Source organism: Trachinotus anak, unplaced genomic scaffold (assembly GCF_046630095.1).
Source record: "Trachinotus anak isolate AG129_WGS33_773 ecotype Australia unplaced genomic scaffold, CSIRO_AGI_Tana_v1 ptg000018l, whole genome shotgun sequence".
In the NCBI taxonomy this organism is placed as follows: domain Eukaryota; kingdom Metazoa; phylum Chordata; class Actinopteri; order Carangiformes; family Carangidae; genus Trachinotus; species Trachinotus anak.
In genome coordinates this window covers 20,055,341-20,067,833 of record NW_027273869.1, presented here as the reverse complement: position 1 = coordinate 20,067,833, position 12,493 = coordinate 20,055,341, and the positions used below count along the sequence as shown (strand labels likewise).

Genomic DNA, 12,493 nt, shown 5'->3' with positions numbered 1-12,493 from the left:
CTGCTTTTTTCTTATTGTCAGCAAAAACTATGAAAAGACCATCTGGACACCAGATGTGGATAAATCCGCTGCTGAAAATAGTCCCAAACAAATGCTTCATATATCTTTATTCTATATTTGGTTATATACAAACTACAGTGTCCAGCTGTTTTAGGAAATTACTGAACCTTCTTAAAAATAAGACTTTATTTTAATGAGATGTTTTTCTGTTAAACACAAATCCTGTGAATTATTTCCTGTCTCTTGTACTTTGTCTTTTTTTATTCAGTGTTAAGATTTTGTCTGTTAAAGGGAGAGATAGTAAAATACTGACGTTTACTTTGGTCTGTAAGTGCACAATCACATGAAGAGAAGAATCATTCCAAAAAAACACAAAGTACTCCCAACAAAACCGCCCAGTAGTTTACTAGGGATAAAAATTTGAAAGTTGAAAGTAAAGAGAAACATTAACACTGTTTTTATTCATGTACTTATTCCACTTTCATCTACTTTGCTGTTTTTTCTATCGCTGTTGCCATAAGTAAAATTCAACATTTCACATTAAAAGCCTTCATATGGCTCAAAGAGTAATCGCACTCTTTTAATGTGAAGCATCTGCAGGAAGTGTTGAGTTACATTGATAACTTAAACGATAAAAACAACAAAGTAGAAGAGACAGAAATAATTAGTGTTAAACAGGAGCCCACAGTGAACTGATGTGTGTAATGTTCAAAAAGTTCAATCTACTTTTTCACGACTGACATTTGGAGTCAGCTGCTGAGTGACGCCACATAAAAGAGCTGTAATGGAAAATATCAGTAACTTCAGTGCTCAGTGATCACCTTTATTTGGACCACAGAGAACATGAACAGAAAAACAACATGTTTTCATGTCAGAAAATAAAACTCTCTTTTCTTTTCCTTATTTCATGCTCTGCAACATAAACTCAAAAAAAAAAAAAGAAATTGAGCGAATATCTTCATCTTTTCAAGATTCCTCTGGATGTGGATTTAGTCTCTTCTGTTTCTTTTGTCTTCACCTCTTTGTTCTGGTAAATTGTCTTTAAATAAAGAGCCGTGCAGCTTCAGCCTTTAATCACAGCGATGGGTCTCAGTTTTATTGCCTTCTTACTGATTCCAGCGTCGTGACACGTGTTGACCACGTCCGTCACGTTTTTGTACGATTCAGGAGCCTGAAAAAGAAAAAGTCATGAAGCTACAACAAAATATTTAACTTTGGAAATATCTGAAACAACAAAAATATAGAAGAAATATTTTTGGAAATAAAAACAAAAAACTAAAATTAAAAACTTAAATATATAAAATGGCAGGAATGGATCATGTGTACATACGGAAGATGTTTGGTGCCGTATAAAAAATTGAAGCAAATTGAAGTAAATGAAAACTAAATCTTTAAGTTCAGAGACTTTGTTCCTGTAACATCTGAACAAACGATTAAATATTCAAATAATAAAATAAATAAAAAAATAGTATTTGTGCTGAAGTCACATTTCAAGCACAATAAAAACATGTTCCTCACCTCCTCCATGACCAGTTTGGGTGAAGCCACTCGGATGGCGATGCCCTGGTCGGCCAGTTTGTCCAGGACGTCCTGGAAGTCCAGGTTCCTGCGGGACTTTGCTCGAGAGAGAGCGCGACCCTGAAACAGCAGAAACATGGAGGAGGAAGACGTCAGAATTTCATGTGGTGGAATAAACCATCTTAAACACCTAGATTCCCCTGAGGAAAAGTCTTCAGCTGGACGTGGGGTAAATGAAAGCATCACAAGCATCTGATGAAGAAGTGAGTGATCGACTCTTACCGCTCCATGACAGGTGGTGCCGAACGTTTCCGTCATCCCCTGCTCCGTCCCCGTGAGGACGTAACTGCAGGTTCCCATCGTCCCTCCGATCAACACCGGCTGACCTGTGAGCTGATGCAGTCAAACAAGAGGAAAACCTGTGATTCACCTGTAGAGCTCGTCTGAATGTCTGGTTAAACGGTCCGGGGGGTTCCGTACCTGGTAGTCGACAGGGATGAGGGGGTGGTGTGGGGGGAAGGCTCGGGTGGATCCTTTGCGGTGAACCAGGAGAGTCTTCTGTTTCCCGTCCACCATGTGTTCTTCCACTTTGGCGATGTTGTGAGAGACGTCGTAGATGACGTGCATGTCCAGGTCGTCCGGCGTGGTGCTGAAAACCTCGGAGAAGGCCTGAGAAATGAAGAGACACGACCGGGGGTCAGAACAACAGCTGGATCTTTACTGTTTATTTTGATTGGTTGGTCATCCATCCCTCCATCCCTCTGTCCATCCCTCCATTCATCCCTCCATCCCTCCATTCATCCGTCCATCCCTCCCTCCATCCCTCCCTCCATCCCTCCCTCCATCCCTCTGTCCATCCCTCCCTTCATCCCTCTGTCCATCCCTCCATCCATCCCTCTGTCCATCCCTCCATCCATCCCTCCATCCCTCTGTCCATCCCTCCGTCCCTCCCTCCATCCCTCTGTCCATCCCTCTGTCCATCCCTCCGTCCCTCTGTCCATCCCTCTGTCCATCCCTCCATCCATGAGTGAAACCTGAGCTGCACGCTGCGGCTCCAGGTGTGCTGTACCTGTCTGGTGAGGAAGGTCATGGACGAGCGGTTGACCCAGGCGTAGTTTCCTGCAGCGGCCATGCCCTTCAGGTAGTCCTGACCCTCCTGAGAGGTGATGCGAGCGCAGGCCAGCTGACGGTCGTTCACTGTGATCTTATCCCTTTTCATCGCCTTCTCCATGGCAACCAGAGCATCTGTCGTCAACAACAACAACAACAACAACAACATGTTTACAGGCTGAATAACTGCAGACGCTCACAGGAAAAGGTTCTGATGAGTCACACACTCTCACACAGTCATTTAAGTCTTTAAAACTGTGTAAAGCTGCAACAAACGATTCATTTCATTACTGATTAATCTCCCAAACATTTTTTCCATTAATCAATTAAATAATTAGTCTATAAAATGTAAAAAAAAGTGATTGTGATGGTTTTAATGTACTAAAGTGTCTTAGTGTTTGTCGCTAAGTGAGGTTCCTACCTGTGGCCACCTGGTGTCCGAGGCCTCTGCTGCCGCTGTGGATCATCACACACACCTGGCCTTTGTGGTCGATGCCCATCTTCTTGGCAGCGTAGTCGTTGTAGATCTCATCCACCACCTGGATCTCTGCGTAGTGGTTTCCTGCTCCCAGAGTCCCCAGCTTCAACACACAAACACACACAGTCTGCATCCGTTTCTACGCAGACGACGTTCAGGTCTACGCCTAAGATTCAAAATACCCGTCTGCTCTACACGACTGGACGGCCGAAGATTTTCTACAGTTAAATGTTTGACAACACAGAAGTTCACTGAGGACAAAGTCTTGGTTCTCGTTCATATAACCCCCCCCCCCCCCCCTGTGAATAAGTTTGAGAAGCACTGGGGCTGCTGGGATACCTGGGGCAGGCCTCTCTTCTTGGCCTTGGAGGAGACCTTGTTGGGGTCGGCCTGCAGCATCCTGCCGTACTCCTCACAGTGCTCCTTGTCCTCAGCCCAGGCGTAGCCCTCCCTCAGGGACCAGTCCACCCCCATCTCCAGAGCCTCCTCCAGGTCCCTGGTGATGCACAGGTGAGACAGGTAAACAGGTGGAGAAGGCTTGTGTTGTGATCTAGTCTCAGTCTGGATGGATTAGTCCTTACTTGGCTCCCATAGGAATCACTCCCTTGGACCCGACCCCCACTGGGATGTGGTTGAACAGAGACTGGGCCAGCTGCTCCTTCACCGGCTGCACGTCGCGCTCATCCAGGTTCGTCCTCAGCAGACGGACGCCGCAGTTGATGTCGAAGCCGACACCACCTACAGGAGAAAACAATACGACAAACACAGGGACATTTAGATTTTTACAGAACCATCACAGATGTTTGTTGGAATCAGCTGGTAAGTAACAAGAAATGATCATTTAGTTGTGAAAAAACTTACATTTGCTTTTTTGCTCTTAAATGATTGTAAATGTACCAGAAAATCAAAACTAAGAGCTAAAAGAGGCTAAAAGTCTCAGTGGAGGATAGTATACCTGGAGACACCACAGCCTCAGGGTTGTTCATGTCGAAGGCCGCCATGTTTCCGATTGCAAACCCGTATCCGGAGTGGACGTCTGGGAGGCCGATGGATTTCTGTGGAACAATGAGACGACCTCAGACCTTCAGCAGGTCCTCGCCCTCGCATCTCTGAGGGTTTACAAAGAATCACATTACTCACATGTACGATCCCGGGCAGCGCAGCCACGTTCCCGATCTGCTTCATGGCTGGAAGGAACCCACCCACACCTGAGGAAAAACAAAACACATGAACAAATCAGAGTAGACACCAGAGTCCACAGATGAAGGTGGTTTCAGTGGGTGTCACTGCTGAGCAGACCTCCTCCTCGACAGGCGTTACGAAGCTCCTCAAACATCAGCTTCTCCAGAGAATCATTGACGTAGAAATTCCCTTCAACCTGAGAAAAACAGAACCATGTCATCAGGGTATTTCACCGTCCAGGACTGGATTTCTCTTTAGTCTCTTCTGTGTGTGTTTTAGCTTTTTATTTAGTTGCTGATCAGGTTTTATTCTTGCATATTTATCTACTCTGTAGATAATAATTTAAATTATTTTACATGTTTTCCCATCAGCAGGATCCTCCCTTTGATTCGGCTCATGCCTTATAACTAACAGCTGCATCACTGAGCTTCGTCAGCAGGTTGAACTGTAGTTTGCAGCTGGTTTCCGGGATATTTTATTGTGACTACGTCAAGTTTGCTGGTGTCTTATTTTCAGGAGGAGTCCTGCCTGGTTAAAGTCTAATAACTGTCCGACATGTGCTGACTGTGTAGTGAACCATGGCTCACTCAGCTAACAAGCTAGCCACGTTAACATTAACAGAATCTCACCTGCATATTGGGAACAAATCCCTTTTTAATCCTCCAGCAGTTACTGGTGAGTTTATCCAGGTACTGCAGCTCATCGTTGTAACTTCGGCTCATTTTTCTGATCCAGAAATGTTAGATTTTTACGGTTTAATGCTGCGTTTCACCGCCTGTCTGATGCCAAGTGCCAGCAGGCAGAACGGTACGGAAAGCCGCAAGCAATTGGACATCAAAACGCGGTTGCTAATTTGGCATGACGCATGAAAATTTGAATACTAAACTATCACAATATGCAGCTACGAGGCTTTCAACAGCTCCTGTAACACTCAAATGTAAGGTGAAATCAAAAATGGTTTTTTTCTATTTTAGTGTTGTTTATGAAAAAGTCGGAAAATTATTCAACAGTGCACTCGCTTGCCATAGTTGTAGTCAAATAATATTTTGTCAAGTTCGCTAAAGATAGGCACACTAATGCCGGAAATGTAGTGACCGGCCTCCAGAACATAGACTGTATATAAAATAACTTTTACTTCAACTTTTAAATATGAAACCTAAAACACGAAATTTTAGTGAAATCTGTCAACATGTTTTTGAGCTATCCTGCTAAACACAAAGAACATTTTGTCATTTTCGTTTGTTTGTAAAGTGAAATAATGTAATATCAGTTATGCTGTATAACCAATGTGGACTTTCCACCAAAGCTCCATTAATTTTTCACCTGATTCTAGTGAACCATGTGTCTGAGTTATGGTTACATGTTTATTTGTGTTATCAAGGAATAACAGAACCTCATCAGCAAATAAACATCAAACATCACTGAAATATTTACACAACATTTTGTTTATCTGGTAACCAATATTATATGAATGTAACTCATAACATGCAAACTGACAAATGTTTCTAATTCTAATTTTTCTTTTATTTTGAGATCGTCAACACGGGATTTACTTTGAAAATTCCAACCGGAAACGCTGTGTTTAGTTTTGTTGAGTTTGACGCAGTTGCGCGGTCGCTGCTGGTCCGTGTTTACAGTGCGATTTATCAGAGAAGTGACATGAAACTCTGCGGATTTCATCTCTGTAATTCATCGTGTGAGTGTTTTCTGTTCGCCTCGAAGCTCGGGGTGTCTTCATCACCGTGAACCTTGGTTAAACGTTAACTAGCTGACACTGACTAGCTTCACTGTTACGCAGCAACTTGGAAACGTTAGCTAACGTCCAGGCTCCGCGATAGAAGCGAAAACGAAACGTCTCATTTCTTCTGAAATAACAAGTCGGACTTAAGTTAGATTTCCTGAGTCTGTTTCTGTGTAATTTCATTTATTGTGATGAGTTTGGCTCCTGCGTCTGTGTCTTTGTGATGATGTGACGACCCTGTGCTGTTCTGAGTTTCCAACATTAGTTAACGGAAAAGTTACCTGAATCTAGTGTTTTAGCGAAATTAGAAAATACAGTTTCGTTTGAAGCTAACTCAAAGACAGAGTCCACCCGAAGATAGAAAACAACGGGAATGACTCATCAGAAAATTAAAAGTGGTAGATTCCTGATGGGGTTTTGTTTCGCTACACGTTCATTCCGCATCAGAGCGAATCAATGACTGAAGCCTTGTTGTTTCTGCAACACTCAGCAGTTCCGCTTGTACACAGCAACGCACAGTCCCGTGATATTTACAGCACATTATTTTCAGTTAACTAAGGGTTGTGAGAAAACACAACAATCCTAAAATGGTCTGGTTTTGAAATGGACATTTTTTCAACCAAACTCCATGAACTTTTTAGCATATTTTAGTGAAATCTGTCTTTGCACAGTCCTGCCAAAGAACCACAGTGAATGCAGCGCAGTTTGTTAAAACAGATGTTTGGTGGTTTAGGAAGTATTTTATCTGGTATGTTAAATGACCACAAGTGTGTGCGCACCACCGTTCACATGCTTTAATGTCCATTTTGTCTGAGTGTGTTTTTCATGCTGAATTCAAGATAATATATGCAGTCATAGTATTAGGTACACTGTGTGGACAAAAGTATGTGGACTAATCCAGTCAAGTGAGAGCAGAGATTCATGAAAAACACACAAATGTTTAAAGATGTTCTGTTGTACAAATAAGCATCTTCACACCAAACTCCATTAACTTTTTACCAAATTGTAATGAAATCTGAGCCATCCTGTTAAAAATACAAAAAGGATTCAGTCCTCTCTGTTTGTTACAGGTATAATATCAAGTGTGTAATAAGGCCAGAAGTATGTGGACACTCTTGGTCTCTGCCCTTTAGTTCCAGTGAAGGGAAAACTTAATGCTACAGTATACACTGATATTTTAGACAGCAGCAGTTTGGGGAAGATCCTTTCCTGTTTTAACATGTTAGTGCCTCCATGCAGGAAGCCGTATGAACTTGATCTGTTTGACGCTGATAACTGTTGAGGGTGAACTGTGGTCATTTGCCGTCCACAGCATGAAGCTGCGAGTCCGGATCAACAGGCAGACCTGCAGGGTGGAGTTACTGGGAGAGGAACCCAGTCTGAAAGAGCTCTCAGATCACATCAAGGAGACTGTCCTGCCTTCTCATGGTTTCAGGTCAGACATCAACCCAGGGACACAATCAAATACTAATTCTTTATTCTTATGAAGCCGCTTGGAAAACTTTGTAAAGAATGAAAGAGTGATATTTAACGGGAATACTGATGTCTCTGTTGTTTGCATGAATTCAGCCAAAATGCGAACCTGAATAATTGTTACCACTGATAACATGTGGACAGCCAGATGTCATTTCAGCCAGATGTCGTTGCAGCCGAGTGTCTTGAAGCATGAAGCTGTGTTATTTGGTTTCCCTGTTGGGAAGCGGCTCCTGAGTGTTTTCTGTTCCTGTCTCAGTGCAGACACAGAGTTCAGTTTGTCTCTGAACGGCTCAGAGCTTCTGTCAGACTCTGGTCAGACTCTGTCATCCTGCGGCATCGTCTCTGGAGATCTGATCTGTGTCATCCTGCCTGAGTCTGCAGCCGACACTGCCGCCTCAAACTCCTCCACTAACTCCACCAGCACAACCACCAGCAGCACAGAGAGCCGGGGGCAACAGCCGCAGAGGCAACCGATGGCCGCCATGGCCTCCAACCAGGTGAGTGATTCATCTGGTGTCTTTATTGGTGTGGCTTAAAGCCCAGCAGCTGCTCCTTACAAAGAACGTCATCCTCCACCTTCAGCAGACACCTTATAATTTAATTATTTGACATAAATTAGATCAAACATCAGGAAGAGAGAGGAGAAACAGGAAATACAGATAGAATAAAGATCTAACAATAAAAAATCTAAAGAACAATCTGATAAACATCCAGTATCATCAGCCACCATGAACAAATCTATTCATATCATCATATATATCCACAGAAAGGGGGAAGGTCACTGTCATCAAACAGTTTACAGTTTACCAGTCGCAACCGAGTCAAAGGACACGTTCTGCAACATCAGCGCTGCCAGTTTGGTTGATAAATACTTTGGGGAGTCTGAGAAACTCATTCGAGCACTTTTTGCAGTCGCCAGAGAATTACAGCCTTCTGTCGTCATCGACGAAGTGGACAGCTTGTTGACTAAAAGGAGGGAGGGAGACCACATTCACAGAGCCAAAACCGAGTTCCTGATCGGCTTTGACGGCGTGCAGCCAGGAGGAGACGACAAGGTGCTGGTGATGGGAGCAACCAACCGGCCTCAGGAGCTGGATGAAGCAGCACTGAGGAGCTTCCCAAAGAGGGTTTATGAGGCTTTACCAGAGGAGCAGACTCATCAAGCTGCTGAAACATCTTCTGGAGAAGACCAGGAATCCTCTGAGCCACGAAGACCTGTGGGATCTCGCAAAAGCAACAGAAGGATATTCAGGAAGTGATCTGACATCGTTGGCCAGAGATGCTGTGCTCGGGCCCATGAGAGAGTTGCGACCAGAACGAGTCCGATCTATGGCTGTTGGTGAGATACGAAACATCATGAAGAAAGACTTTGAGGACTCCCTGATGCGGATCAAGGCCAGTGTTAGTCCAGCCTCCCTGGATAAGTACAACAAATGGAACAAAGAGTTCAGAGACACAACAACTTTCTGAACTAGTTCCTTCTCACAAATAAAAAGGAGGCCTTCAGGAGAGCGCCGCAGAAAGACGGAAACAACCGAAGAAGAACCAACACATCCAACCATCACCAGAGCAGCAGCTGCTGTCTGTGTGGAGACAACACCTTCCCCCTTTGCTTGTGTGCATTTTCTCTGGGTGCTCCAGTTTCCTCCCACAAACTTTTAAATAAACTACAAAAATACATTTCATGTTAATTTTTGTCTTTTATCATTTACTGTCAGAGGTTCTGCTGGTGCAGAGTACGAGACAGATTCGTTGTCGATCTGACGATGGCACCAGGTTAAAAGTCAGGGTTATTACAGGTCATGATGAGGAGTCCGTGTACGTTCAGGCAGTTTGTCGTTTTCATTTTCAACCAATAATCTTTTGTTTTTGGATTAAAATGAAAAAACAGAAACACCGTGGGTTTATACAGTTTCATAGGTGATTAGTTCTGAACGTGTCTGCAGCAGCCCTGCAGCAGCAGCAGCAGCCCTGCGGCCCTCACAGAGTCCGAGGAGCCCACTAAGACGCTGGACCCTGAGCCTCCGGCCCGCAGCTGGGAGCCCATGCTGTGCAGCGAGGCAGAGGAGGGTCAGGCTCCTCTCTCTCTGGAGCTCCTCTACCACACAGCCCAGACCACCAGTCCCAGTGACGCCATCATGGTGGCTGGAAACCTGCTGATGCTGGAAACTGGGTTCATTCCTCAGGTGAGACTGTTTTCAGCTCCGGTCAGGGTTTATCTGACCTCTGTCATTTCCTGTTTGTTGGATTGATTTTGAATCCAAACAACATGTGACTCGCTGCCCTTTGAGATGAATGAAAACATTGGAAATGCAGCTTTCAGGTTTTTATTCTCTCTCTGCGTCGAGGGCTCCGAGCTGAAACCCAATGAGATGCCTGGGGGGTGGAGGTCCACGGGCGGAGTCTACAAACTTCAGTACACACATCCTCTGTGTGAGAACAGCCTCGCCATGGTGGTGGCCGTGTGTATGGGTCCTGTGCTCGTCATCAACGGTGACTGACAGTCTTCACTTTTCCAGCTGTGAATAAGACTCTAAGCTTCTGTTCAGGGTGAACATGTCCGTCTGCCCCCCCCCTTCTCTCTGCAGCCACTCTGAAGGTGAACCAAACAGTCGACACCGTTCGCAAACTGTGCCTGAACCCGTCCAGCTACGTGACCGACGAGTGGCCAGGTACAGCTGTGATTGGTCGATCTGTCTCGTTTGTTTGTAAATAACTGCTGTGTAATGACGCCTCTCTGTTGTTGCTCAGGAGAAAGTGCAGCGGCGGCGTTCAAAGATCTGAGTAAACTGTCTCGAGTCTTCAAAGACCAGCTGGCATACCCGCTGATCGCCGCCGCCAGAGAAGGTACAGACCCGGAGAGTTTATCAGACGCTTTGAGATTCAGTCTTCAGTTCTTATCACATTTCATCATTTCATCTCATTTTCATCAGTTTGTAGTCAACTGAAACTCCTCAGCCCCGTTCAGACAGGATCAGCGTTACAGGAGGATCAGTTCCATGATCACTAAAATCTAAGTTTGATGATGTTGATGTAAACAAGCTCAGGTTAAGAGACTTGGCTCTTTATTACAGAATCTGTTCTTTAATTTCAAGCTGAATGTGTTGAAACTCGGAGCCTGAGGAACAGTCCTGCCTCCGTCAGAGGATGCGGTCCTCGAAGGCCTGAACCGGAACGAGACGGTCTGGTCCACGGAGGGTTTCCTCTTTGTGTCACCAGCTGTTCTCGCCATTACTGTTGTGTCGCCAAGCGCAGCTCCTGTCACGTAGCAACCTCAATGTCACGCAGGGTTTTATTCACAGTAACTTGAGGTTATAAGGCCGTTGGTTTTAATAGTTGTACCTTTAATCAGACGTGTGACAGTGTGATCCTCAGGCTCTCTGTCTCGGCTGTTTGATGTCATATTATTTTCATTACCGACGTGCAATGAATCTTGGGATATGTTGGACCATGAAGGATCCTCTGTTGGATCTTTCATGACCCAGGTAAAGAGGAGTGTATCTGGAGGAGCCTGTGAAATGGGTCACGTGGCGCAGCTTGTGAGGCTGAGACACAGATGGTGTGTAAGTGTCCAAATTGGTGTCCGATATTTACACTGTGAAATCACGACTGTGGTGACGTTTGAGCTCCACACAAGATTAAAGTCACTGAGCAGCTTCCCCCAGAGGGACGACTCCATCTGAGCATCATCTGTGACTCTCCTCTGCAGCCATGGCTCTGCCGGTGGCGTTCGGTCTGGCCGCTCTTCCTCCGGAGCTCCTCCTCCGAGTCCTCCGGCTGCTGGACGTTCGCTCCGTGGTGAGACTGTCCTCCGTCTGCAGACACTTCAACGTGGCCACAGCAGACTCCTCGCTGTGGAGACACCTGTACCGCCGAGACTTCACAGGTGAGACCAAACCAAGGTTCTGTCTGAGAACAGAGAGAAAATATTTATCTCCCAGTTTGTGTGAAATAAATCTGTGTTGTTGATCAGATCCAGATCCCAGCAGGTCCAGAGACACAGACTGGAAAGAGGTGAGAAACCGTCAAACACGTTAATGTGGAAACTGCTTTAACGTCTGACACATTCTCACGTTTTATTCTGTGTTTTCGTCTTTGTGCAGCTTTATAAAAGATATTTCAAGCTCCGCTGTGAACACCGACACATCGCTCGTCACCGCTCCCTCCCGCCCTTCCACCGAAACCCTTGGGACATCTTCAGCTCCGTGCCCGTCCCCCTCCACCCGCCCCTGCCCGGTATCATCGGGGGGGAGTACGACCAGAGACCAAACCTCCCCCGCGCCCTCCTGCCTCGCCCCCGCTACGACCCCATCAGTCCCCCTCGAGTTCACGAGGGACGTCCTCTGAATGACCTCCGCAGGCCCCGGCCGATGGGGGGGCGGCCTGCAGACGTCCGGCGAGGATTCATCTGATCTCGGACCGTCAGAGTCTGGTTTCAGGACTGACTCAGCTCCTGCAATAAAAACCGAGACCTGAATGAAACGAGTGTCGTTTATGTGAAAGTTCGTCTCCGCGAAGACAAAAAGCTTTGGAGAATATTTCACTTCAGTGTTCAGGGTCTGTGAGGATCAGGGGCCAGGGCCCCTGAAGCTGTGGGGCCACTGTGTATCAGTTTGTGGTGATTGTATTAAACACTGAACTTTTGGGAATAAAACTGATCCGTGTCAAAGCGTAGCTCTAGTTTTAGTTGTTGCTTCAGCAGATTTCTTCAGTAGAGGTGGAGCTAATTTTAATTTCTTTATATTCTGCTGTGTGGTTTGTGAATTTCGCCTGAGGGATCAATAAAGTGTAAAATAATACCTGCAAAACATTTTATTGATCATATTTTGTTTTATTAAACTGAATCTGAAAAAGTGACTAAAGTGATTAAATAAAAAGAAAAATATTTCCTCCAAATGACTAATTGTTTAATTGTGTTTTGCACGTGTGAGCAAAATAAAAGATTCAAATATTGAAATAATAAAAATAAAAGTTTGTGGAAAAGCTAA

General features: G+C 45.1%; 2 protein-coding genes across 4 annotated transcripts; one reads left to right on the top strand and one right to left on the bottom strand.

Moving 5' to 3' along the window:
- Positions 1-802: 802 nt before the first annotated feature.
- On the bottom strand, positions 803-5,138 carry rtcb (RNA 2',3'-cyclic phosphate and 5'-OH ligase). The gene is made up of 12 exons (XM_071502056.1): positions 4,918-5,138; positions 4,406-4,484; positions 4,247-4,314; positions 4,062-4,161; positions 3,688-3,844; positions 3,446-3,602; positions 3,050-3,209; positions 2,588-2,763; positions 1,999-2,187; positions 1,801-1,911; positions 1,519-1,638; positions 803-1,171 (listed from the first exon to the last, which is right to left on the bottom strand). The coding sequence occupies exons 1-12, from the start codon at positions 5,008-5,010 to the stop codon at positions 1,064-1,066; spliced, it is 1,518 nt and encodes a 505-aa protein (XP_071358157.1). The 5' UTR covers positions 5,011-5,138; the 3' UTR covers positions 803-1,063.
- Positions 5,139-5,831: 693 nt separating this feature from the next.
- Positions 5,832-12,493, top strand: fbxo7 (F-box protein 7). Of its 3 annotated transcripts, none has more exons than XM_071502060.1 (10): positions 5,832-5,984; positions 7,342-7,464; positions 7,762-8,002; positions 9,455-9,691; positions 9,854-9,998; positions 10,094-10,177; positions 10,257-10,352; positions 11,215-11,391; positions 11,479-11,519; positions 11,609-12,493. In XM_071502060.1, exons 2-10 carry the CDS (start codon positions 7,343-7,345, stop codon positions 11,915-11,917), a joined length of 1,452 nt encoding a protein of 483 aa, XP_071358161.1. In that variant the 5' UTR covers positions 5,832-5,984; position 7,342; the 3' UTR covers positions 11,918-12,493. The 3 variants fall into 3 exon arrangements, with proteins under 3 accessions (XP_071358161.1, XP_071358160.1, XP_071358162.1); XM_071502059.1 differs by having other exon boundaries at positions 9,452-9,691; XM_071502061.1 differs by lacking the exon at positions 5,832-5,984 and having other exon boundaries at positions 7,767-8,002; positions 9,452-9,691.

Excerpts from the sequence above, each read along its gene's own strand:
- fbxo7 (XM_071502059.1), top strand. The coding sequence starts at position 7,343 with ATGAAGCTGCGAGTCCGGATCAACAGGCAGACCTGCAGGGTGGAGTTA. Across the intron at positions 7,465-7,761 it reads CTGCCTTCTCATGGTTTCAG|TGCAGACACAGAGTTCAGTT; the intron begins GTCAGACATCAA and ends TTCCTGTCTCAG. Across the intron at positions 9,999-10,093 it reads TCCTGTGCTCGTCATCAACG|CCACTCTGAAGGTGAACCAA; the intron begins GTGACTGACAGT and ends TTCTCTCTGCAG.
- rtcb (XM_071502056.1), bottom strand. The coding sequence starts at position 5,010 with ATGAGCCGAAGTTACAACGATGAGCTGCAGTACCTGGATAAACTCACC. Across the intron at positions 4,162-4,246 it reads CGCTGCCCGGGATCGTACAT|AAATCCATCGGCCTCCCAGA; the intron begins GTGAGTAATGTG and ends ATTGTTCCACAG. Across the intron at positions 1,639-1,800 it reads GCACCACCTGTCATGGAGCG|GGTCGCGCTCTCTCTCGAGC; the intron begins GTAAGAGTCGAT and ends CTGCTGTTTCAG.